The 23,619-nt window shown below is 45.6% G+C and overlaps 1 protein-coding gene and 1 non-coding gene across 2 annotated transcripts; both read left to right on the plus strand.

Moving 5' to 3' along the window:
- Nucleotides 1-7,099: 7,099 nt before the first annotated feature.
- On the plus strand, nucleotides 7,100-9,761 carry LOC125543795 (outer envelope pore protein 16, chloroplastic). The gene is made up of 6 exons (XM_048707268.2): nucleotides 7,100-7,380; nucleotides 7,487-7,538; nucleotides 8,094-8,125; nucleotides 8,685-8,718; nucleotides 8,844-8,911; nucleotides 9,409-9,761. The coding sequence occupies exons 1-6, from the start codon at nucleotides 7,273-7,275 to the stop codon at nucleotides 9,547-9,549; spliced, it is 435 nt and encodes a 144-aa protein (XP_048563225.2). The 5' UTR covers nucleotides 7,100-7,272; the 3' UTR covers nucleotides 9,550-9,761.
- A 153-nt stretch (nucleotides 9,762-9,914) lies between these two features.
- On the plus strand, nucleotides 9,915-9,987 carry TRNAR-ACG (transfer RNA arginine (anticodon ACG)). Its single transcript has one exon. It is a non-coding gene; the product is annotated as a tRNA-Arg (tRNA).
- The last annotated feature ends 13,632 nt before the right edge of the window (nucleotides 9,988-23,619 follow it).

Here is a 23,619-nt window from a genome sequence, read left to right on the forward strand (position 1 = left end):
GTGCTGCACTCAGGATATCGCCATTCAGATAATACTTGGCTCTCAGCACCTGGGCGCACAGGCTCTCTGGTTTCTGGATCAGCCGCCATATCTACCTGGACAGCATCGCTATATTGAAGGAATGTATGTCCCTGAATCCTAGGCCCCCCTGCGCCTTGGCTTTCTCAGTTTTGGCCATCCAATCCAGTGTATTTTGGACTCACTATCTTGCTGGCTCCACCAAAACTTCGCAATGAGCGAGCTAATCTCATCACATAGGGTTTTTGTCAGGTAGAAGCAAGACATGGCATATGTCGGGATGGCTTGGGCCACGGCCTTCACAAGCACTTCCTTTCCCACTTTATCCAAGAGTCGTTCCTTCCATCCTTGCATCCGTCGCCAGACTGCATCCTTTAAGTACGCAAAGACTTGCTTGCGAGATCGTCCCACATACACAGGTAATCCAAGGTAGCATTCATTCCAGGTTTCACATGAAATGCCAACACCCCTCTTCACATTTTCCTTCTGCTCCACCCGTGTATTTGCACTGAACATGATGGCACGCTTCTCCTTGTTGATGCACCGTCCCGAGCATTCCTCATACAAGTCAAGTATTCGCTTCAGTTCGTTCGCCTCAGTACTGTTGGCCCTGATCATTAGGACCGAGTCATCGGCGAAGAATAGATGGGAAATGGCCGGAGCCCCCTGACATACTCGAACACCCCCCAGCCTTCCTTCTCTCTCAGCCGCTTGTAATAGCGCAGACAATCCCTCTGCACAAATGACGAACAGATACGGTGAGAGGGGATCTCCTTGGCGCAGGCCCCGGGTGGGCACGAACTGCTCTGTGATGCTACCATTAACCTTTATTTGGTACCGGACGGTAGAAACACATTTCATTAACAGCCCAACCCATGCATTACAGAATCCCAGCCTCTCCATCATGAGCTTGAGAAAGCTCCATTCAACCCGGTCGTACGCCTTGCTAATATCAGCCTTGATCGTTGCGTAGCCCTCCTTTCCTTTTCTTTTGTTCAGCAGCATGTGGGAAAGATCATATGCAATAAGGACATTATCCATGATCAAGTGCCCCGGCACGAACCACTCTGGTTATCTGAGATCACCTCGGGCAAGATAATCTTTAGTCGGTTGGCCAACACCTTTGAGACAATCTTATACAGAACATTGCATAAACTTATAGGCCTCAAGTCCGTTATTCTGGTTGGGTTCTTCACCTTCGGTATCAACACCACATATGTATCGTTCCACCCTTCCGGCATCTGTCCACCATCCAGCACATGCATCACCTCCTCCACAATCCTTCCACCCATCATACTCCAGTGTTTTTATACACCAACGATGGCATACCATCAGGTCCAGGTGCTTTCAAATCGCCAATCTGGTCGAGGGCTACCTTTATCTCCTCTTGTGTGAACTCTTTCATGAAGCACTCATTCATTTGCGGTGTAACCCGCGCCTAGACACATTGCGCCAGTTCCGACGATCTGGTGCTGCGTTTTGAAGTGAACACATCCTGAAAAAAGGAGCACACATAGTTAGTCATCTCAGGTCCCTCCGCCACCACCGAGCCATACTCTCTCCTCAGTTCCTTTATTTTGTTATTTTTCTTCCTCGCTGTAGCACACTTATGCAGAAACTTAGTGTTCCTCCCCCACTCCTTCAACCACCATATGTGCACTCTTTGTCTCCACTTTATATGGATGATCTCTTCTAGGCATGCTACCTCTCCTCTCCATCACGCCTCCTCCTTCACTTTCTCTTCTGAGATCACACGCCGCCTCCATTTTTCCAAATCACAGTTTGCCTTCTTAAGCTTCGCTCCTAGCTCGCCCACAACTTCCTTGTTCCATTTTGTTAGTCTTCGAGCCACTCCCGCCAACGCCCTTGACACCTCTCCTGCCCCTTCCGCCCAGCTTTCCTCCCATGCCTTCTTAATAACTTCATCAAATCCATCCTCCTGCATCCACCGGGCCTCAAAGCGAAAGGTAGTATCACGGGTCCCTGTTTCTGTATCTTCTTTTTCTGTTGACACAACCACCGGCCTGTGATCGGAGTGCCTCGGGTCTCCATTAACTACCTGAAAGTCAGGGAACTGAGTACACCATCCATCATTTGCCACTGCCCGGTCCAGCCGCTCACAGATGTAATCTGCACTAACTTCACTATGGTTCCGCCAAGTAAACATGTCACCCTCAAAACCTAAATCTTGTAGTTCGCAAAAAGATAGAGCCTCACGGTACTCCTCCCACCTTCTCGTCGTTGCACAATATTTCATTGAAGTCTCCAAGGCACAGCCAGGCCCTACCCCCTTGGTGTTGTTGTTTGAGTGTGCGTAGAACCCTCCAGGTCTCCACTTTCCTCTCCCATTGTGATTCCCCGTACACCCCAGTAAGCCTCCATACCCCCTTCTCATCCATAACATCTGCATCTATATGCCTCCTCACCATCGACCTCAAGGTAACATCCATCCCTCTCCTCCGGAACATCGCCACTCCCCTACTCCTCCCCTCCGGGTTCCAAGCCACCATGCTAGCGAGCCCTAGCTTCCACCTCAGCCATTCCATCTCCTCCTCCGTCATTCTACTCTCAGCCAAGAACAAGATATCGGGGTCCTCCTTTCTCCCAAGATCCAGGAGTGCACGAACTGCCGGGCCATTCCCCAAACCCCGGCAGTTCCAACTTATTAGTTTCATTGCTCCCGGCGGGGCTGCTCCTGCAGCCCGGCCGATGTGTTGTTGTTGTCAGACCCGACACGGTTCTCCTCAATCGCCCGCTCCATCCTCCGTTCTCTTTTAGCTGACCTGCTCCCCTCGGTTTCCATCTCCTCTTCCGCACATGATCTCTTCTTACTCCCTCATGTACCCTCTTGAGACACACCTTCTTTATCCTCTTTCCGTGCTCTCTCCCTCCTCCTGAATTTGTCTGGCTCCCTAACTTTACCTCCCTTCTCACCCTTGTTTTTCTGCGACATGTTCATCTTCCCACCCTTCCCCTTCTCTTCCTCTGCACTAAACTACCCAACGCATCAACCTCCATACCCCATCCGCCTCCTTCATCGCACCATTCTCCTGGAGCTCCATCTCCTTAGGTGTTGCCTCCCCCTCCTGCACATTCGTAGCTTTGTCGCTGACAGTGATCTTCCTAACGGTGCCCTCCTTACCCCCAGCCATTTTTGCCTTAGTCGGGCTATTCACCTCCGGACCCTTCTCCACTCCGCTCCCTCCTCCTGACCTGCTCCCATCCTTCCTCCATGATAGGTTGTCGCTGCCTGACCGAACACCAGACCGCCCAAAACCATATGCCCGACTCCCACTGCTACCACGCGTAGAGCTCCGCCATGTCCCATCCGGCACCCCTCCTCTCCTTATGCCCGTGTCCGCCTTCATCCACCTACCAAATTGTGCCATCTCTCCTTTCTTTAGCTTGATTGAACAGTCCCGCTCGAGATGGCCTAGCTAACCTCAGATGTAACAAAAATCTGGTAGGTACTCATATTCAAACCGGCACCAAGGGTCCTTCTCCTCCTCATCCTTGCTCTTCACCGGCCTCTCTCCCGCCTCTACCCGGTTATCTTCCTCCTCACTTCCTTCATCTCCCTGTCTTGTATCGAGCCTAAAACCCCTCATCAATGGCTTCCCAATTTGGAGGTGTACCTTCACTCTGAGATATTTCCCAATGGCCCTTCCATCCGCTCTAGTGTCAGCTTCTACGAACTCTCCCACCATATTTCTGATCATCTCCCCAGTATCTTCATCCATGTCTCCCAATGGTAACCCATAAACCCTAATCCAAATAGGTATATCCTTGAACTCATAGTCTTCAATCCGCTTCCTCGATACAAACTCCTCCATCACCACCAGGTCGTTGTCAAACATCCACGGGCCGTCCTCCAGGGCCTTCCTTCTCTCCCTCTCCTGGTTGAAGATGAACATGAATATGTTGTCGCCCAACTCCTTGCATTCCACTCCGCGAATGGGGCTCCAGACCTTTCCCAAAGAGTTGCAGATCGCATCTAGATGCGCCGGCCTCTCTGACAAGACTCTCCCGATCGCCCGGATCTCCGTCTGCTTCCCTTTTCCCTGCGCATCCCTCCGGATCTTCACTCCCTTCCTCTCCTCCTCCGACAGCCGCAGGTTCTCCAGCAGCCCCGCCATTTTCTCCATCTTCACAGCTGTCTGGTCACGTCTAGGGTTTTAGTGGTTTACGATCGCACGCCCCAGAACGCGCGAAAGGCTGTTTTGTGGATTGGGATGGGTTCGCCCCCCGTCCAGGAGGACAAGGGACAGAGAACAGACGGGTTTGGATCTCAGTCGCCGGAGTAGATCTCGACTAGTATGGCGGCTAGCGCTAGACGAAGGACAGGGACGACGGAGACCTAATCGCCTCCGTAATCGCCGCTTTCCAAACGCTAACCGTCACCCTACGGGACGGACCGATCACCAGATGCGTTTAGCTGGCTAGCATCGAGGGAATGGGAGGAGTGATTGGGCTCGACTCTGCCGTACACACAAACCGCCTACCTGAAGTTTCCTTTTTCTTTTTTCTGGTCAGACGAGATTATACATTGATCAAACGGCTACACTCATTTCGACAGAGGTTACACAGATCCTGAAGTCTGGTATTGTGAACTTCTCAGTGATTATCTATTTTTTGGGGGTTTCTATTTGTAATGAAAATTATGAAACTCTTCGGATCGTCCGATTGATATCTTGCTCCGTCAACCGGCGACGGTGTTTTAAAGCATCATGAGTGGTGGTGGTGGTGTAGCTGTAAGGTGGCATCAAGGAGGCACCGACGAGAGGGGCGGTGGCCGGCATCGCCCAATTGCTTTTTGCAGCATCGACGCAAATGTGTGGTAGTGATGAACATACAGTGTCCAACGTCCTGCCTCGGCGGAGTTGCGCTCGTTGGGTCGCATCATCCACTGTTGTGAGGTTGCTACGTCGTTGTCATGGTTGAGGCGTCGGTGCTGCTGTCGTGCGGTTCGCAACATCCCCGTTGTTGCAGAAGGCTACGTTGTGCCGTGTTGCTGGGCTTGTTGGGTGTAGATCCAAAAGAGAAGGAATTAAGATGCGTTGCACACTTCGATCGAACGGATGGTCAGGTGGCTGATCTTTCTCTAAGATCAGTCGGATGACGCCTAGCAGCCGTCATGAAAATTACACAATAATAAATCTATATATTTCTGTTTGTAACTTTTACTCAGACAAGACAACATGGTATCAAGATGTAAATTGAGAGGTCATCGTCGATGTCAAGTTATATATTGTGACCATGTTTATAAAATTTGACCGTACTTATATATTGTTGATGTCAAGTTATATATTGTGGCCATGTTTATAAAATTTGACTGTATTTATATATTGTTGATGTCAAGTTATATATTGTGACCATGTTTATAAAAGTTGACCATATTTATATATTGTTGATGTCAAGTTGTATGTTGCAGACATGTAAGCTTTTCTGATTTCATCTTGTTTATTAGCATGACAAGCCCAAATTTGACGGTGCAATGATGGAATAAAATCCTTGATTACAGAACCAACTAATGCATCTACTGGTTGTGCTGCATTTTTTGATAGACAGTGGGAATTGAATTTGCGAAGACCAATTCTAGCACATCTTGAGACTGGACACTAGAATCACCTGCCAAATAATTTGTTTTCTTTAATTGAAAAAAGAAAGCATTGTCTTCCTCTTAACTAGGAGTACTAGTTGGTCAATCTACTTTAAAAGAATCGTTATGATTTGGACATGTACATAAGCAATGAGCATGGGTTCTTTAGGGCATGTCCAATGCTGACCCGCAAATTTCCTTTGGTATATGTCCGTTTTTGTGTCCGGACGTGGTCCACGGACATGATACGAAAGTGAGCCATCCAACTCTATTTACAAAGTATCTAGCTGTGAGAAGAAAAAGTAGGTGGGGACCATGCATGTGGTGGTTATTTGCGGTGTGGTGTCCGGTTGGGAGGAGAGAGATGAGAGGGGGACCATGCATCTAAGGAGAGAGAAAAGAGAGGAGGATCACGCGGAGGCTTTTGGTTGGTCAAGTGAATGTCCGAACTCCGGTATATCTCCCCTACCTTTGTCTCCACTTTTCCAGAAAATGGACGTCCGGACCACTTCGCAGATCAATACAGGTCCCCATTAGACTGCATAAGTGAACAAATGTGTCCGGTCAGACATATACCGGAGCTTTGCGAGTCTCCCTTGGAGATGCCCTTATGCGGCTCTAATTTGCTGCTGTCTCTGCTTTGGCATATGCATTTCTTCTACCCATGTTTCTTTTTCCTTTTCCTATGTATCTTCTTTGAAAATGAATGTTGTTCATATTAATGTAGACGTTCGACACACCTTAGACTTGCAAGTTAACACATTTGATAGCTGCTTTAGTAAGTTTACTTACATGCATGATTCACATCATATTTGCATGACAACAAAGAAGCCACAAGATCAAATCTCTTCAAACCTTTCTTGATGGAATAAAAAGAGATAGGTCCTGAACAAGGTATAGTCTTTTGTCTTGCATACCTTGCTTGATACAAGCTTTGGAGCTTTGAACATTTGCTTTGTTTGTGCCAGCCATGCATTTTTGCTTTATGGATCTGAACATGGCGGTCCAAATTTGATTGTGTGGCCTCGTGCCGTATATATGGACCAGCCTGTTTCATGAAGGATTATGCGATCTAACTGAATTCATCCCGGCATCAACTTTAAAATCCGAAAAGATAATGTTTGTCTAGTATTATGTGCAGCTTTTTTTTAAGCAAAACTTGCTGGCTGGTTCATGTTACACCTCAGAAATGGCAGCCAAACATGAGATAGATAGATAGATATGTCCTGTCAATTGACAAATTGAGTGTCGGCAACACATGGAATCCAGATTTGGCCGAGTAAAACCATCCTGGAAAAGGAATTCGTTTTACTATTTCATTTCCAAATTGAAATGGAAACAAGGGCGCCATTCGATTTGCTTTTTTTGGATAAACCCTGGGGAGGCAAGCAAGTCGGCAGGGCATCCTGCGCCGTGCGTCCACCGGCGGATCCCACGGGACCAGCGCCGGGAGCGACGCTTTTGTTTCCGCCCGTGGACGCGTGGCCATGGCGCGAGTCCCCCCAGCGGAGTAGGGTCGAAGGCTCCCGTGGCTTCACAGCCACTGCTTCCTCTCCGTCTCGCTCTATACATATCCCACTCTGCGTATCTCACTGTACTCCGCTCCATCTTCTTGCTCTGCACTGCTCCCAGCTGGTCAGTCAAGAGAAGGAAAGATGCCTAGCGCGGGGCTGGAGGCGGGGTCGAACAAGGTGGACGTGGCCATCGACCTCGGGAACCCGCTCCTCAACCGCACCGTCGACGGCTTCCTCAAGATCGGCGCCGTACGCACCCCCCTCCCCCCTCCCTCGTCTTCTTTATCTTTAACCCAATGTATCTAGACGTATATATTGCAATGTGTCTGATCCGGCGTCTGGATAATGCGCGCAGGTCGGCGCCTGCAGGGTGGTCGCCGAGGACGCCTTCGACTGCATCCACAGGGGTAACCACAACGCATCCCGTCTCTCCTACTCTAGTATAGAAACCGTGTTGTTAGCCACAGGATCTGGATTTATTTGTGTGGATGTTTGTGTTCAGTTAACTCATCAACTCATTCTCTCTCAAAAAGAAAAGAAAAAACTCATCGACTGACGGAACCGTTCCCGGAAATAGATAAAAAGGGGATTTCCTTTTTCTTGATGAAGGTTCACATCTTCGCAAAGAAGCAGAGTAGCTTAGGTTCAGAGCGTGCCATATTTCAATTAACACTTAGCCAGATGCAGTGTCTCTGTCTCGTGAAAAGCAGCTTGACTAAGTGCTAGCTGAAATATTGCATCTACTTGAGGCCATCGCTGTTGTGTAATTAGAGGACATAGTCAGGTTTGCAGAGACGCAGAGTAGCTTAGATTCAGAACCACCCGGATCTTGTTTAGATACTGGCCAGATGCTGTCTGTTGCAATCCAGTGTTATAGAGCAGTATTTTTCACTCGTGTACATCAGTTTTTGTTGGTGCTGTGCAGACAAATGTGACACCAAATTATCTTGGTTTCTTTGCAGGGGATATCTCGAAGCGCCAGCTTGAAGAGACAGTAAGCATCATTTTCCACCGCACTTGTTTTTCTCTCACTTAGTTTTGTAAACACCGGTGGCTTGACGCCATCACTGTCGTGTAATTAGAGGGCATTATGTCGCACCATTTCCCCTGAGTTTTGCTGCTCTCTGAGTGTCAAACAACTAGATGCTCCACTCATTGTTCAGGAAATCGTTAATTGGTAACTGCTCGGTCGGGTGGTAGTTAACTAATTAATCAGCCAATTTTTCATACAGCGGTTCCAATAGCTGTGTACTGACAGGCAGCCGATATATTCTAAGCTGGAACTGACTAAATGTTCAGTACTTCAGGCTATTTCAGTAGCAGCGCCTAGTTTTAGCATACCCTGTTGGATAATGTTTAAGGTTCTTTTTTTTAGCAAAGGATAATGTTTAAATGGAGGAAAGAGAGCTGAACTGGAAGTCTAATTAAGCCCCTGCACACTATTTTTGTATAATTGCTCTGTACTTGTGGATTAGTGGAAATTATGTCGCCTTATTTCTGCACCTGCGTTAAGGTTCAGGCAACTGATGTGGTATTCTGTTTTTTTTATGCAGCTGAAGAAAATGTGCAAGGAGGGTGCATATTGGGGTAACTAAGTAGAAGAACATTTCTTATTGTCTTATTTGGCTCAATAAATGTGTTAACATGAATCGTTCATCCGTTCTTCTAAATTTTCGCTGACAGATTCGGATGCTTTTTCAACTAATCTGCAGGTGCCGTTGCTGGGGTGTATGTAGGCATGGAGTATGGAGTGGAAAGGGCCCGTGGTGACCGTGACTGGGTAATGATTCTCCGAAAATGGATCTTTCATGTTTCTTGCACTTAACTGAACCTTAGGTGGAGGGAAATTCTACCTGCATGACTGCTGTGGCCGTATGCATCGTTCTGATGCAGAGGCCGAGGATACCCCCTTTTCAAAAAAAAGAAAAGAAAAAAAAAACCTGCATGACTGCCTCCCCGTCGCAAACAACATTATCTGCCTACTTGACAATCTACATCTTTCTTTTGTTGAGTAAGATCTTGAGCTAATTGCTTAAGTAGTGTAAGAGAAGATTCAATCAGATCCATGGCATCTCATAACTCATGATGATAACTTTAACTTCTGTCTCCACACCCTGTCCTAGGATTACGCAGGTCTAATGCTGTGCTAGCACGTTAGAAATCTTCTTGTCCATCAAAATACAGTACTATTTGCATTCATAATCAATATTACTGTTGCATGTTTTCTGTCAGTCTTAGATTGTTTATTAACCCCTCTCTTTTCCGGTGCTCGTGTAGAAAAATGCGTTGATAGGAGGCATTGCAACCGGCGCCCTGGTCTCTGCTGCTACCAACAACAAAGGGAACAAGATCGCCCAGGACGCCATCACCGGAGGCGCCATCGCGACCGCCGTCGAGTTCATCAACTACCTCACCTAGCCGTGAGGCCATCGATATTCGCAGCGATGTTTTTATCGGACAAGACTGAATAAGAACTTCTTGACTGAAGCCATCCACCCTCTGTGTTAATAATTGGAGCCGTTTCCTCCAATGTTCTTCCCTTTTTTTTTTTGTTGCCTGCGTTCTCATGTCCATCCATGTTCTGAACAATTTATTTATTTTTCTGCGTGGTCTGAATCCTTCAGTTATGATATGCTGTGTGCTGGCCTAGTTTGGTACCATATAGTTTACTCAAAGCCCTCACTAACCGCATCATGGCTCGGTCACTGCCTTCACTAACTACATCGTGATGCGGTCACTGGTATCTTATTGAGTAAGTTTAACGTTCCGTCGGGTTATTCAAGGACTCCGTGGCCCAATGGATAAGGCGCTGGTCTACGAAACCAGAGATTCTGGGTTCGATCCCCAGCGGAGTCGCTTGTCTTTTTTACTCCTCCATCCTTCCTAGGTAGTGCTGTTATTTTTGTTTAGAAATGTTTATGTCCTCATTACTGTAGATATTATGGACAGCCCGAAACTTGATAAATGACAATGCTAAACTTTGCAACTTATTTAACTCTAAAATGTAAAGTAACAATTACCTCTGTTACGAGGTCAAAGTATATACATTCGACCTTTGTTTAGTACTTACTTCACATATTAGATTTGACCTAAGTTAAACTTCATAAAGTTTGACCAAAATTGTCGAAACCAATCTAAACTTTCGCAATAACAAGTATGTATGATGTAAAAATATATTCAATGGTATTGACTTGGATTGTGAATGTTAATAAATTTTGTTTATGTAAACTTGGTCAAAGTTTACAAAGTTTGACTTGAAGCAAAGCTTGTGCATCCACCACCATGCTCTACTCCTCAAGATTATTTTTCCTATCTATTGAAGATGCAAAGAGAGATGCTTCTTCCTCTTCAAGTTGGAAGTGCAAGAAAAAATGCGCTAAATAGGAGTTCCATCTACCACGCACTCGCCCCACACTCCAGTTAACTTCAGCATCCATACTTAGCTAGGAGGAAGGTGTCGGGGACACTATGAACACAAATGTACTTGGTTGACTTCACGTCCCGTCTCACAACCGGGTAAGATCAAATAAACAAACAGCTTGCTTGCCCAGTCCCTATTGAGAGGATTTCTTGAGCTTGAACTTCCTTTTGTAACTCCGCTCACAAGGACTTCTTTTCATCCACAATGAAGCTTATACCACCACTTGGTCAGTAAGGCCTGATTCAAAAAAAAGATCAATCACCCCCTTCCCTACTTCAATGGAAAAGGGGGAATCGCCCATTCACAGCCGCCCCTCCACAAAATTTATACCTATCCTTTCGCCTAAGATGATCACGAACGAAGACAGAGAATTGCGTAGATAGGAGGAGGAAACAAACCAACCCGAAAAAACAAACAAAAAGGAATGAGAGAAATGATCGGAGCAATTGAGAAAAGAAAGAGAATGGCGACCCCTTTCCTTTCGCCCAAGGGGCATCATCGTCGGCGATAGGCTTCAAGGGTTCTTCCATATCTAGATATAGAGATAGATGATGATAGAGATCTAGATCTTTCTATAGATAGATCCTTTGAGCAATTTCTATTGATCCGCTTTCAAGATCTATGAATAAGAGAGATCCAAAAAATCTCCATGTAAAAAAAAGAGATGAATGAGAGAAATGGCCGGAACGATTGAGGAAAGAAAGAGAATGGCAACCCCTTTCCTTTCGCCCAGGGGGCATCATCGTCGGGGATAGGCTTCGAGGGTTCTTCCATATCTAGATATAGAGATAGATGATGATAGAGATCTAGATCTTTCTATAGATAGATCCTTTGAGCAATTTCTATTGATCCGCTTTCAAGATCTATGAACAAGAGAGATCCAAAAAATCTTCATGTAAAAAAAGAGATGAATAAATAGGGTTGAGCCGATAGCAGGACTGGGTAAGGCCAAGTGTTCTTAAAACAAAACTCGAAGTGCACACTTCGGAGCGCGGTCTTCCGTCAGGTCCTTTATGGATGACGAAAGCCCCTTGGCTATACTCTACTCTTAGCCTCCGGTTGTTCTGTCCTTTTCTTTTGGCTCGGCGGAGCTGAGCTGGGTTCCATTACACTTTGTAGGAAATGCATAGACAGTCCACGCAGCAAACCGAGGCCCTGCGTGCGCCGTACGTACCGCCTACAAATAATAGGTAACCCCACCCAGGGCAGAGTTTGTGAGTCGTGTAATAGGCGACCATTTCGCGCGGTTCGGGGGGCACTTGAATAAGCTGCCGGCACCCGGCTGTGTCTTTACCCCTATCCAATTTTGGGGCCAATTCCCCCTTCGTACTACCAAAAAATGAGATTCTTGCCGAATTCGAGTTTGCTGCCCCAACCATTACAAAACTAATGCATATATGTTTAGTACTTCAGGTGCTTCTCTAGCGTATAATGTAAATCTCATAGCGGATCAATTCCAACAAGCCTTTCAAACTAGTACTTTTTGTAATCGACTCTATAGCTTCTTCAATAAACGTTGGTTCTTCGATCAAGTTTTGAATGACTTTCTAGTCAGATCGTTCCTGCATTTCGGATATTCAGTCTCATTCGAAGCTTTAGACAAGGGTGCTATTGAGATATTGGGCCCTTATGGTATCTCGTACACATTCCGACGATTGGCCAAGCGAATAAGTCAACTTCAAAGTGGATCTGTTGTGCGAAGAGTGTGTTATGAACCGTGGTCGCCTACCTGCTTTGGTTGGTGGGGGCGGCTCCTCCATTGTGGGTAAATAGGAAACCCGACTCTACGAACCCGAGGAAAGGCTGCTCAGCTTCCGTAGGGGCGTTAAGACCGGAGCTTTTTGTAGTGCTAGCATACCGTATATATTATGAACAGCCTGAAACTAAATGATAAATGGCAATGTTAAACTTTGCAACTTATTTGACTCTAAAAATGTAAAGTAACAATTACCTCTATTACGAGGTCAAAGTATATACATTCGACCTTTGTTTAGTACTTCATTTTTACTTACTTCACATATCAGATTTGACCTGAGTCAAACTTAATAAAGTTTGACCAAGATTATCAAAACCAATCTAAAGTTTCACAATAACAGGTATATATGACGTGAAAATATATTCAATGGTATTGGTTTAGATTGTGAATGTTAATAAATTTTGTTTATGTAAACTTGGTCAAAGTTTACAAAGTTTGACTTGGGCAAAGCTTGTGCCTCCTCCACCATGCTCTACTCCGGCAAAGGCTATGGTGAGGAAATCTCCTCTAAGAAGTGTTAGAGTCATCAACGTCAGCGCAGAAGCCTCGGAGTTCTCTTTTCTCATGCCACTTTGCAATTCTGAAATCGATGTGATTCTAGGCATGGTTTGGTTGCCATCAGGCAAAACCATCAGGCCATTGTTCGTTTCCGTTCATATTCCTTGGCTTACTTGTTTGCTCTCAGTGCCTCTCCGTTGCTCGAAGATGTCTCGTTGGTTTGTGTTTTCGTTTTCGCCGATGTCTTTCCAAAGAATTTATTGGTGATGTCTTTTTGTCTCACCAATGTTCTTCGTTATTCTCCCGCTTAATAAACTATGTCTTCATGGATTCTCTTGATGAGTTCATGATTATCTACCTTGACGACATCCTCAGATTCTCACTCCTCCAGTTAAATCAAAGCCTTTTCAGATCTTCCATGATGCCTCTCTTTAAGGATTTGCCAGTCTCCTCATGTAAGAATGTTAAATTGTTGCTTTTATCTCTCGTTGATGGAGTCCTCCTAAGAATAATTACCCGAAGCGTGATCTAGAACTAGAAATTATTGTCCATACTCTCATATCTTGTCGGTATCTGCTTGACTGGCGTTATGAAATCTTCACTGGCAACAAGAGCCTCAATATATCTTTTCTCAGTTTAATCTCAATCTTCGTCAAATGCGTTGTATGGAAACTATCTCAAACTTTGATCTTGGTATCTTTCATACTCCGTGCAAGGCAAATGTCATCATTGATGCTCTCAGCCGCAAAGCTTTTTGTAATAATCTCATTCTTCAGTCGTCTCATGCGTTGTATGGTTCATCTTATCATGAATTCAAGATGGGTTTATAGTTGAGCTTCATGCTATTTTGGATACTGCCTCTTACCCATTTTAGTATGTGGTGACTTTAATCTGGTTAGACAAGACTCTGATAAGAGTAGTGGTTTGATTAACCCTCAAATCACTTTTTTTATTTAATGATTGGATAGACATATGGGGGCTACTAGAGCTTCCTATCTCTAATAGAAACTTTACCTGGTCCAATAATCAAATTGATCATATTTTTGCTGTCATTGATAGAACTGGGATGCACATTTCCTCTTTCTTCACTTGTAATTTTTTCAGGGGTGGGCAGTGATCATACTCCCCCGATGTTGGATACTGGGGCTAGAAAGCCCAATAATACTAAAATGTTTAGGATTGAGAAATGATGGTTATCTCAAACTGGTTTTGTTCAATTAGTTCATGATGTGTGGACTTCTGTCTCTGACGGTACCTCTTCTGTTGATAATTTGCAATGCAAAACTAATCTTCTTAGAAAGAAAATTAAAGGTTGGAGTATAAATATTGAGGCTGCCATTAAGAAGAAAAAGAAGGCCCTCCTTATGGAGTTTGATATGTTAGATGTCGTCCTATCTGAATCTAGCCCACTTTCTACTACACACTATGACATAATGAAAGATATTATGACTGAATTAAGTGAGATTTGGAAAAAAAAGAGGAGTGCCTTATGGCAGCGATCCAAAGATAGAAAAATTCTTGAGGAAGATCGTAATAATGCCTACTTCCATTCTTTGGCTAATCATAGACACCGTAAAAACCAGCTCTCAGAATTTAATGGACCTCATGGCCGTGTTACCTCTACTTATGACATGCTTAATGTTGCAACTACTTTTCATAAAGACCTTTTCTCTTTAGAACCAAACCCGATATCCATTTAGATTCAGCTTTCTGCAATGACAATGATTTAGTGACTGTGGAAGACAATGCCCTACTGGGATAACCCATTTCCGAGGAAGAACTACAAACTGCCATTATGAGTTCTTATGCAAGTGGTGCTCCTGGACATGATGTCCTCTTTTTTATCAAACTTTCTGGCACTTGATCAAATATTATTTTATGTGTTTGGTGATGGATTTTGAAGCTGGTACCTTAGATTTTTATTGTTTAAATTTTGCTATTACTTTAATCCCTAAAGTTCCCAATGCGAAAGATATGAAAAACTCCAGACCTATTAGTCTAAGTAAGTGTGCAGTGAACATTGTCTGTAAAGCTATGATGACTAGAGCCTCTCCTATTTGTGATAGGTTCATATTTCCTAACCAGATTGCTTTTATCAATGGTAGATTCATTTTAGAAAGAGTGGTCATGGCGCATGAAGTGATTCATGAGATTCACATGACTGGCACCAACGACATGGTCCTGAAACTAGACTATCAGAAAGCCTATGATGAAGTGACTTGGGATTTCCTTGTGGAAATGCTCACTTCTAGAGGCTTTGTGCAAAAATGAATTAATTGGATTTGTAGTTCTCTGCATCAAAGCTCATTTGTGCTAGGATTAATGGCACCAATGAACCCCACTTTGCAGGAGTGAAGGGGTTGAACAAGGTGACCCTCTTTCTCCATTGCTTTTTAATCTGATGGATGGTGTATTTTCTAAAATGCTTGCTAAAGTTGTGAATCAAAAATTGATAGCTAGTCTTCTACCGCATGTGGTCCCTGGTGGTGTTGTCAGCCTTCAATATGTTGATGACACCATCCTTTTCTTAGAGGCTTCTGTTGAATATGCTAGAAATTTGAAATGGATCCTTGCTTGCTTTGAAAAACCTTCTGGATTAAAGATTAACATCCATAAGAGTGACCTCTACACCATACATGTGGATGAAGAGATGTCAAAAATGCTTTGCTCATATTTTCCGTTGTCAGACAGGGGATTCCCCCTTTAATACCCTAGAGTCCCTCTTCATTATAAAAACTGAGGAGGGAAAATCTCCAACCTATTATTGATAGGATTATTAGAAACATTGCTAGATGGTTGGCTAGGAATTTATCCTATAGGGGCAAGTTAATTTTCCTCACTACTTGTATTGCTAGCATCCCTACCAATTTTGATGTCTATGATGAAATTTCTTAAATGGCCAATTGATGCCATCACCTCGCAAATATCCCACTTCTTCTGAGGAATTTAGGGAGGAACATAAATACCATCTTGCAAATTGAGGGCTTATCTCTACAAGAAAAGAGATTGGTGGGATGGGTGTCCCCAATCTGAGAGATTTTAATATGGTCTTAGGCCAACTCCAACACATGATCCCAAATGGTCTGGTTGCGCCTGTTTGGGGGTAAATGTGTTGGAAATATGCCCTAGAGGCAATAATAAATTGGTTATTATTATATTTCCTTGTTCATGATAATCGTTTATTATCCATGCATGCTAGAATTGTATTGATAGGAAACTCAGATACATGTGTGGATACATAGACAACAACATGTCCCTAGTAAGCCTCTAGTTGACTAGCTCGTTGATCAATAGATGGTTACGGTTTCCTGACCATGGACATTGGATGTCGTTCATAACCGGATCACATCATTAGGAGAATGATGTGATGGACAAGACCCAATCCTAAGCCTAGCACAAAGATCGTGTAGTTCGTATGCTAAAGCTTTTCTAATGTCAAGTGTCATTTCCTTAGACCATGAGATTGTGCAACTCCCGGATACCGTAGGAGTGCTTTGGGTGTGCCAAACATCACAACGTAACTGGGTGGATATAAAGGTACACTACAGGTATCTCCGAAAGTGTCTGTTGGGTTGGCACGAATCGAGACTGGGATTTGTCACTCCATGTAAACGAAGAGGTATCTCTGGGCCCACTCGGTAGGACATCATCATAATGTGCACAATGTGACCAAGGAGTTGATCACGGGATGATGTGTTACGGAACGAGTAAAGAGACTTGCCAGTAACGAGATTGAACAAGGTATCGGGATACCGACGATCGAATCTCGGGCAAGTATCGTATCGCTAGACAAAGGGAATTGTATACGGGATTGATTAAGTCCTTGACATCGTGGTTCATCCGATGAGATCATCGTGGAACATGTGGGAGCCAACATGGGTATCCAAATCCCGTTGTTGGTTATTGACCGGAGAGTTGTCTCGGTCATGTCTGCATGGTTCCCGAACCCGTAGGGTCTACACACTTAAGGTTCGATGACGCTAGGGTTATAGGGAATAGATATACGTGGTTACCGAATGTTGTTCGGAGTCCCAGATGAGATCCCGGACGTCACAAGGAGTTCCGGAATGGTCCGGAGGTAAAGATTTATATATGGGAAGTCCTGTTTTGGTCGCCGGAAAAGTTTCGGGTTTTATCGGTAATGTACCGGGACCACCGGGAGGGTCCCGGTGGTCCACCAAGTGGGGCCACCAGCCCCGGAGGGCTGCATGGGCCAAGTGTGGGAGGGGACCAGCCCCAGGTGGGCTGGTGCGCCCCCCCCCCACCAGGGCCCAAGGCGAAGAGAGAAGGGAAAAGGAGGAAACCCTAGGCTCAGATGGGCCTGAGGCCCACCTAGTGGTGCGCCCCCCCCCCCTCTCTCCCCCTTGGCCGCCCCCTAGATGGGATCTAGGGCTGGCCGCCACCCCTAGGGGTGGAAACCTAGGTGGGGGCGCAGCCCCTCCCTTTCCCCTATATATAGTGGGGGTTTTGGGCTGCCCGAAACACGAGAACATCTCCTTCTTGGCGCAGTTCTACCCCTCTCCCTCCTCGTCTCTTGCGGTGCTTGGCGAAGCCCTGCTAGAGTACCACGCTCCTCCACCACCACCACGCCATCGTGCTGCTGCTGGATGGAGTCTTCCCCAACCTCTCCTTCTCCCCTTGCTGGATCAAGGCGTAGGAGACGTCACCGGGCTGTACGTGTGTTGAACACGGAGGTGCCGTCCGTTCAGCACTAGGATCATCAGTGATTTGTATCACGACGAGTACGACTCCATCAACCCCGTTCACTTGAACACTTCCGCTTAGCGATCTACAAGGGTATGTAGATGCACTCTCCTTCCCCTCGTTGCTAGATTACTCCATAGATTGATCTTGGTGATGCGTAGAAATTTTTTGAATTTCTGCTAAGAACCCCAACAGTGGCATCATGAGCTAGGTCTATGCATAGTTTCTATGCACGAGTAGAACACAAAGCAGTTGTGGGCGTCGATATTGTCAATTTACTTGCCGTTACTAGTCTTATCTTGATTCGGCGGCATCGTGGGATGAAGCGGCCCGGACCGACCTTACACGTACTCTTACGTGAGACTGGTTCCACCGACTGACATGCACTAGTTGCATAAGGTGGCTAGCGGGTGTCTGTCTCTCCCACTTTAGTCGGATCGGAATCGATGAAAAGGGTCCTTATGAAGGGTAAATAGAAATTGGCATATCACGTTGTGGTTTTCACGTAGGTAAGAAACGTTCTTGCTAGAAACCTATAGCAGCCACGTAAAAACTTGCAACAACAATTAGAGGACGTCTAACTTGTTTTTGCAGCATATGCCTTGTGATGTGATATGGCCAAAAGGATGTGATGAATGATATATGTGATGTATGAGATTGATCATGTTCTTGTAATAGGAATCACGACTTGCATGTCGATGAGTATGACAACCGGCAGGAGCCATAGGAGTTGTCTTTATTTATTTATGACCTGCGTGTCAACATAAACGTCATGTAATTACTTTACTTTATTGCTAAAGCGTTAGCCATAGTAGTAGAAGTAATAGATGACGAGACAACTTCAAGAAGACACGATGATGGAGATCATGATGATGGAGATCATGGTGTCACGCCGGTGACAACGATGATCATGGAGCCCCGAAGATGGAGATCATAAGGAGCAAAATGATATTGGCCATATCATGTCACTATTTGATTGCATGTGATGTTTATCATGTTTTACATCTTATTTGCTTAGAGCGACGGTAGCTTAAATAAGATGATCCCTCACTAAAATTTCAAGAAAAGTGTTCCCCCTAACTGTGCACCTTTGCGAAGGTTCGTTGTTTTGAAGCACCACGTGATGATCGGGTGTGATAGATTCTAACGTTTGAATACAACGGGTGTAAGCCAGATTTACACAGCAAAAACACTTAGGTTGACTTGACGAGCCTACACTGGTAGAAAAAGGGCCTATAGTCCCGGTTCGTAAGGGCCTTTAGTCCCGGTTCAGGAACCGGGACTAAAGTGTCGGTACTAATACCTCCCCCCTTTAGTCCCGGTTCAATCCAGAACCGGGACTAAAGGCCCTCCACGTGGGCAGTGCGCAGAGCCCAGTCAGGAGACCCTTTGGTCCCGGTTGGTGGCACCAACCGGGACCAATAGGCATCCACGCGTCAGCATTTCTGTGGCTGGGTTTTTTTTGAAAGGGGGGGGTTGGGGGTTTTGGGGGGTTAATTTAGGTGTTTCATATAGTGTTAGCTAGCTATAATTACTAGAGAGAAGTGTCCTCTCTTATGTCCGTGCTTGGTCGACGCTACGTACTATACATACGTATAGAGAGGACTAGACACGCTGGCTAGCTAGTAAGCAAACGAAGGAAACAGAAGATCGTGATGAACATATATGCATACAGAGAGAAGTGATTTCGACCACCTCTCCTTCTCCGAGAGATTGGTCGAACAACAAGTTCTCGTATATCTATCTGACACTACCGGCTACATATATACAGTAATTATCTCTTACAAATATAATCATACGGACTCAGGGTCAACATAGAATTCTCCGTCTTCAGGGATCACGTGGTCAAGAAAGAATGCCGCCAATTCCTCTTGAATTCCTCGCATGCGAGCTGGTGCTAGGAGTTCATCCCGCTTCCGAAACATCTAATTTAAAGAAGGGGGTCAATACATATATATATGAATGAATGAAACTCAACACAAATGATGGTAATAAAATAAAATTGTGAATGTTGTTATTTATGTACTTCATATTGTTCGTCAGTGTAGCACCGCTCACAGGTCGTGTGGCGGATGGACTCGCAAACATAGTATCCACAGAAATCATTCCCTTGTTCCTGCCACAACCACTTTACAAGAAATAGAGGTTAATCAAACTGATAAGCAAGAATGCCAAATGGTATTGATGAAACTAGCGCTTGAATGACTAGTAGATGCGCTTAAAATGCTACTATAGCTAGTACTTACTTTCGGGTGTCTAAATTGCAGCTCCTTCGGCAGTCCCGGAGCTTTTCTGGTGAATTTTCTCCAAACCATGCCGGACAAAGAAAACAATTTCTTGATATATCAGGAAATGAACAAAGTTGCTGATATGGTGGATAATGATCGATTTAATTTACTTCTCGAGTATTTGAGTCATGTCTGCATAGTCCTTGGGATCTTTTCGTCTTGAGTCTAAGACGGTTACTAGTCCCTGCTCAAGCTTAATATGTAGGAGAATATAGTGGAAACTGCACACGCATGCATAACTCATCAATTACATTACTATAACCTTGACTAATATATAAGGGAAACCGAATACGCACAAGACAGTAACGCTCACTTGAAGTTGTAAGGAAAGAGTATTATATCTTTGTTTTGATTTATTATCAACGATTCTAGCATGCTGGCCTCGGTTTCTGCGGCATGAAATTTAACCTGAGTTGCATCTATGAGATATGTGTTAATGAACCCAATATCACCGACTTGTCTTTTCTTCAATTCGATGATCTTCAATCTGCATAATATAGTGAGGATGATTATAAATACATGCAATGAAAGAGCTATGCTATATAGAGAAACTTAATGACAGAAGTAGTACTACTTACAGACAGTAGCAGGTGACAGTTTCTTTATCGAGGGCCAATTGATTGAAAAACTGATAGAACTCCTCAAATGGAACAGGCAACAGATCAATTCCAACGAGGTTATGCTCCTTTTTAACTTTCAAATACAAAGTACTCCTCCCCCTAGAGTCTCTGCAGATTTTCAAGTACCAATCATGCAATCTTTGCATCATCATTGATAGAGATCTTTCATCTTTGACGAGAGGCTTCCCGTACTCGTATCTTTGTATCTGCACATCCATGGGTTCATAATGTACATCGTCGGGCAGGTAATCTGCAAGATTGCTATAACCGGGCACCATCCTCGGATCATTAGCGACGTTGTGGCTAGGCACCTTAAGCGGGGGGCACGATTGCTTCGCTTGTTCGCCGAGCTGGGCAATTTGTTTCCCAGCGCGTCGTTCTTTCAGCCTTTGATCACTGACAGTACTTCCGGACCGCTCCGCTTCGACAAATTCCTTTCCAATAATGCGGTCATAGTTTCCTTTCGGCGAATCAGACTTCGGTGGTTTTGTCAGGGCAGCCAGAGTGCGCTTCACTTTCACCCGATCTACCTTCTCCTCCGGAGGTGGATGTTTCTTTGCTTTCACCCCTTCAAAGAATTTCTTCACTTCTTCTCGCGCGATCTCGGCGTTCTCCTCCTGGGTCCTCTCGTATGGTAACTTCTCTGGAGTCTTCAGAGAAGGACCGAATCTGTATGTCCTCCCGCCTCTGGTTGTACTTCTAGACGCCGACCGAGCAGACGTAGCGGTTGTCTTCTTTACTTGCTTAAGAGGCGGAGGAGAAGGACTACGACGTGCCGGAGCAGCTGGAGCGGCGGCAGGTCTCTTCCGCCCTTGCTGACGAGGCGGAGAAGGAGGAGGCTGGCTGCTCGGGCGCGTCGGCGCAGGCGGAGAAGGAGGCGGAGTGCCACCGCGCGCCGGAGAAGGAGCCGGCCGAGGGCCCTGATCGTCACTCGCCGGAGGAGGAGGCGGTGGAGGCGGAGTGCCCTGACTCGCCGGAGGAGGAGGAGGAGGCGGTGGCGTCCAGTTCGGAAGGTTGATGAGCTCCTTCCGCCATAGGCATGGAGTCTTCAGAGCAGACCCCAGCCGAGTCTCCCCTTCACCGGTAGGGTGGTCAAGCTGGAGGTCCTCAAATCCCTCCGTTATCTCATCCACCATCACCCTAGCATATCCTTCTAGAATCGGCCGGCAGTGAAAAGTTGCGCCGGGTTTAGTAGGAAAAACAGATCCAACAGCCGCCTTGACCTTCAAATTCATCCATTGCGTCATAAGGTGGCAATTTTGAGACTCTGTTATAGCATCCACGGGATAGCTGGCAGGAGCCATCAAGGCATGCTCCGGCTGAAGCAGCTCGGTGGAAGCCACGCTGCTTCTGCGCTGAGATGGCGGGGTAGCTTCGGGGGAGGCTTCGGCAGTACGTTTGCTGCGATTTGCTTCTCGTTCCTCTATCGCTTGTACCCTTGCGTGCAGCGCCTGCAGTTCGGTCTGCTGCACTTTTTTCCTCCTCTCATGGGATTTGTAACCGCCTGCATCCGGAAACCCAACCTTCCACGGAACGGAGCCTGGCGTGCCTCGTGTCCGTCCAGGGTGCTCAGTATTCCCGAGGGCCATTGTGAGCTTGTCGTGCTCTCTGTCTGCAAAGAACGTCCCTTCCTGCGCTGCTTGGATATACTTCTTAAGCTTACTGACTGGTATGTCCATTTGTTCGTTCGTCCAAATGCACTTCCCTGTTTCAGGGTCCAAGGTTCCGCCAGCCCCGAAGAACCAAGTCTGACAACGGTCTGGCCAGTTAATTGTCTCTGGTTCGATCCCTTTATGAACCAGATCATTCTCAGTCTTGGACCACTTAGGCCGGGCTACGAGGTAGCCACCTGACCCCGTGCGATGGTGAAGCTTCTTCTTCGCAGCATTTTGCTTGTTTGTCGCCGACATCTTCTTACTCTTTTCCGATGTCTTGTGGGCCACAAATGCGGGCCAGTGATCTCTGATATTCTCATATCTGCCCTTAAATTCTGGTGTCTCATTATTTTCGACAAACTTATTCAGCTCTTTCTTCCACCTCCTGAATAGTTCTGCCATCCTCTTCAGAGCAAAAGACTTGATTAATTTCTCTTTAACTGGGTTCTCTGGATTATCCTCAGGCGGTAGGGTGAAATTTGACTTCAGCTCAGTCCAAAGATCATTTTTCTGCATATCATTGACATAAGAGACCTCAGGGTCTTCTGTAGCCGGCTTAAACCATTGCTGGATGCTTATCGGGATCTTGTCCCTAACCAGAACCCCGCACTGAGCAACAAATGCGCTCTTTGTCCACAGGGGTTCAATAGGTTGGCCGTCGGGCGCGATTGCTATGATCTCAAACTTTTCATCCGAGCTCAACTTTTTCTTCGGGCCTCGTCTCTTTACCGAAGTTGTGCTCGATCCGGAGGGCTAGAAAAAAGAACAAAGACTTAATTAATATGTGTACATACCAAAACAATGAATGCATCAATCAGCTAGTCAGCATAGGCTTAACTAATATATATACCTGGCCGGACTCGGTTCGGTCACCGGAGCCGTCCTCATGTTCTTCTTCTTGCACCGGCATTAGGTCACCGTAGCCAGCTTGTTCACCCTCTCCTTCCAGACCATCGGTTTCGTTGAGAAACAACGAGATGGCATCACTTCCTTCTGCGATTATGTCCCTCAACAACGCTTCTTTTGTTGCTTCGTCTAGGGCGGTGTCCATAGTTTCTACAAATATTTACAACATGGCAATTATTATTCAAACATGATAGATGGATATATTAGTGCCAAACGTAGAACTAGCTACCTAATCATAGTAAGCTATTGGGAGGGGGTATATATCGACAACGACGACACTACATCTATGTCCCTCGACGACCCTCGTTCCCGATAAAAAAAAGAGGAAGAAGAAGAAAAATAAGAGGAGAAGATCTCCTCTATTCTTTCTTCTCCTCTTTTTTTCTTCTTCCTCTTCTTTTTTTATCCTCTTCTTCCTCTCATGTTCGATAGGATCGCCGAGGGGTCGGGAGGTTGTGTAGTGTCTCAGGATTCAACAAAACCATGTCTTCATCATTAGGCGAAAGTAACATGTGCATGATGGTACGAAGCTCTTCAAAGTTGTTCTGGAACGGACTCCCAGATAGGATAATCCGCCTTTTGGTACAAAGTTCAGCAAGAGCCTTCCGAATATCGCTATTTGGAAGGCCTTTGCTGAATT

This window comes from Triticum urartu, chromosome 1A, assembly GCF_056163025.1.
Source record: "Triticum urartu cultivar PI428250 chromosome 1A, HENAU_Tu73, whole genome shotgun sequence".
Classification (NCBI taxonomy): Eukaryota; Viridiplantae; Streptophyta; class Magnoliopsida; order Poales; family Poaceae; genus Triticum; species Triticum urartu.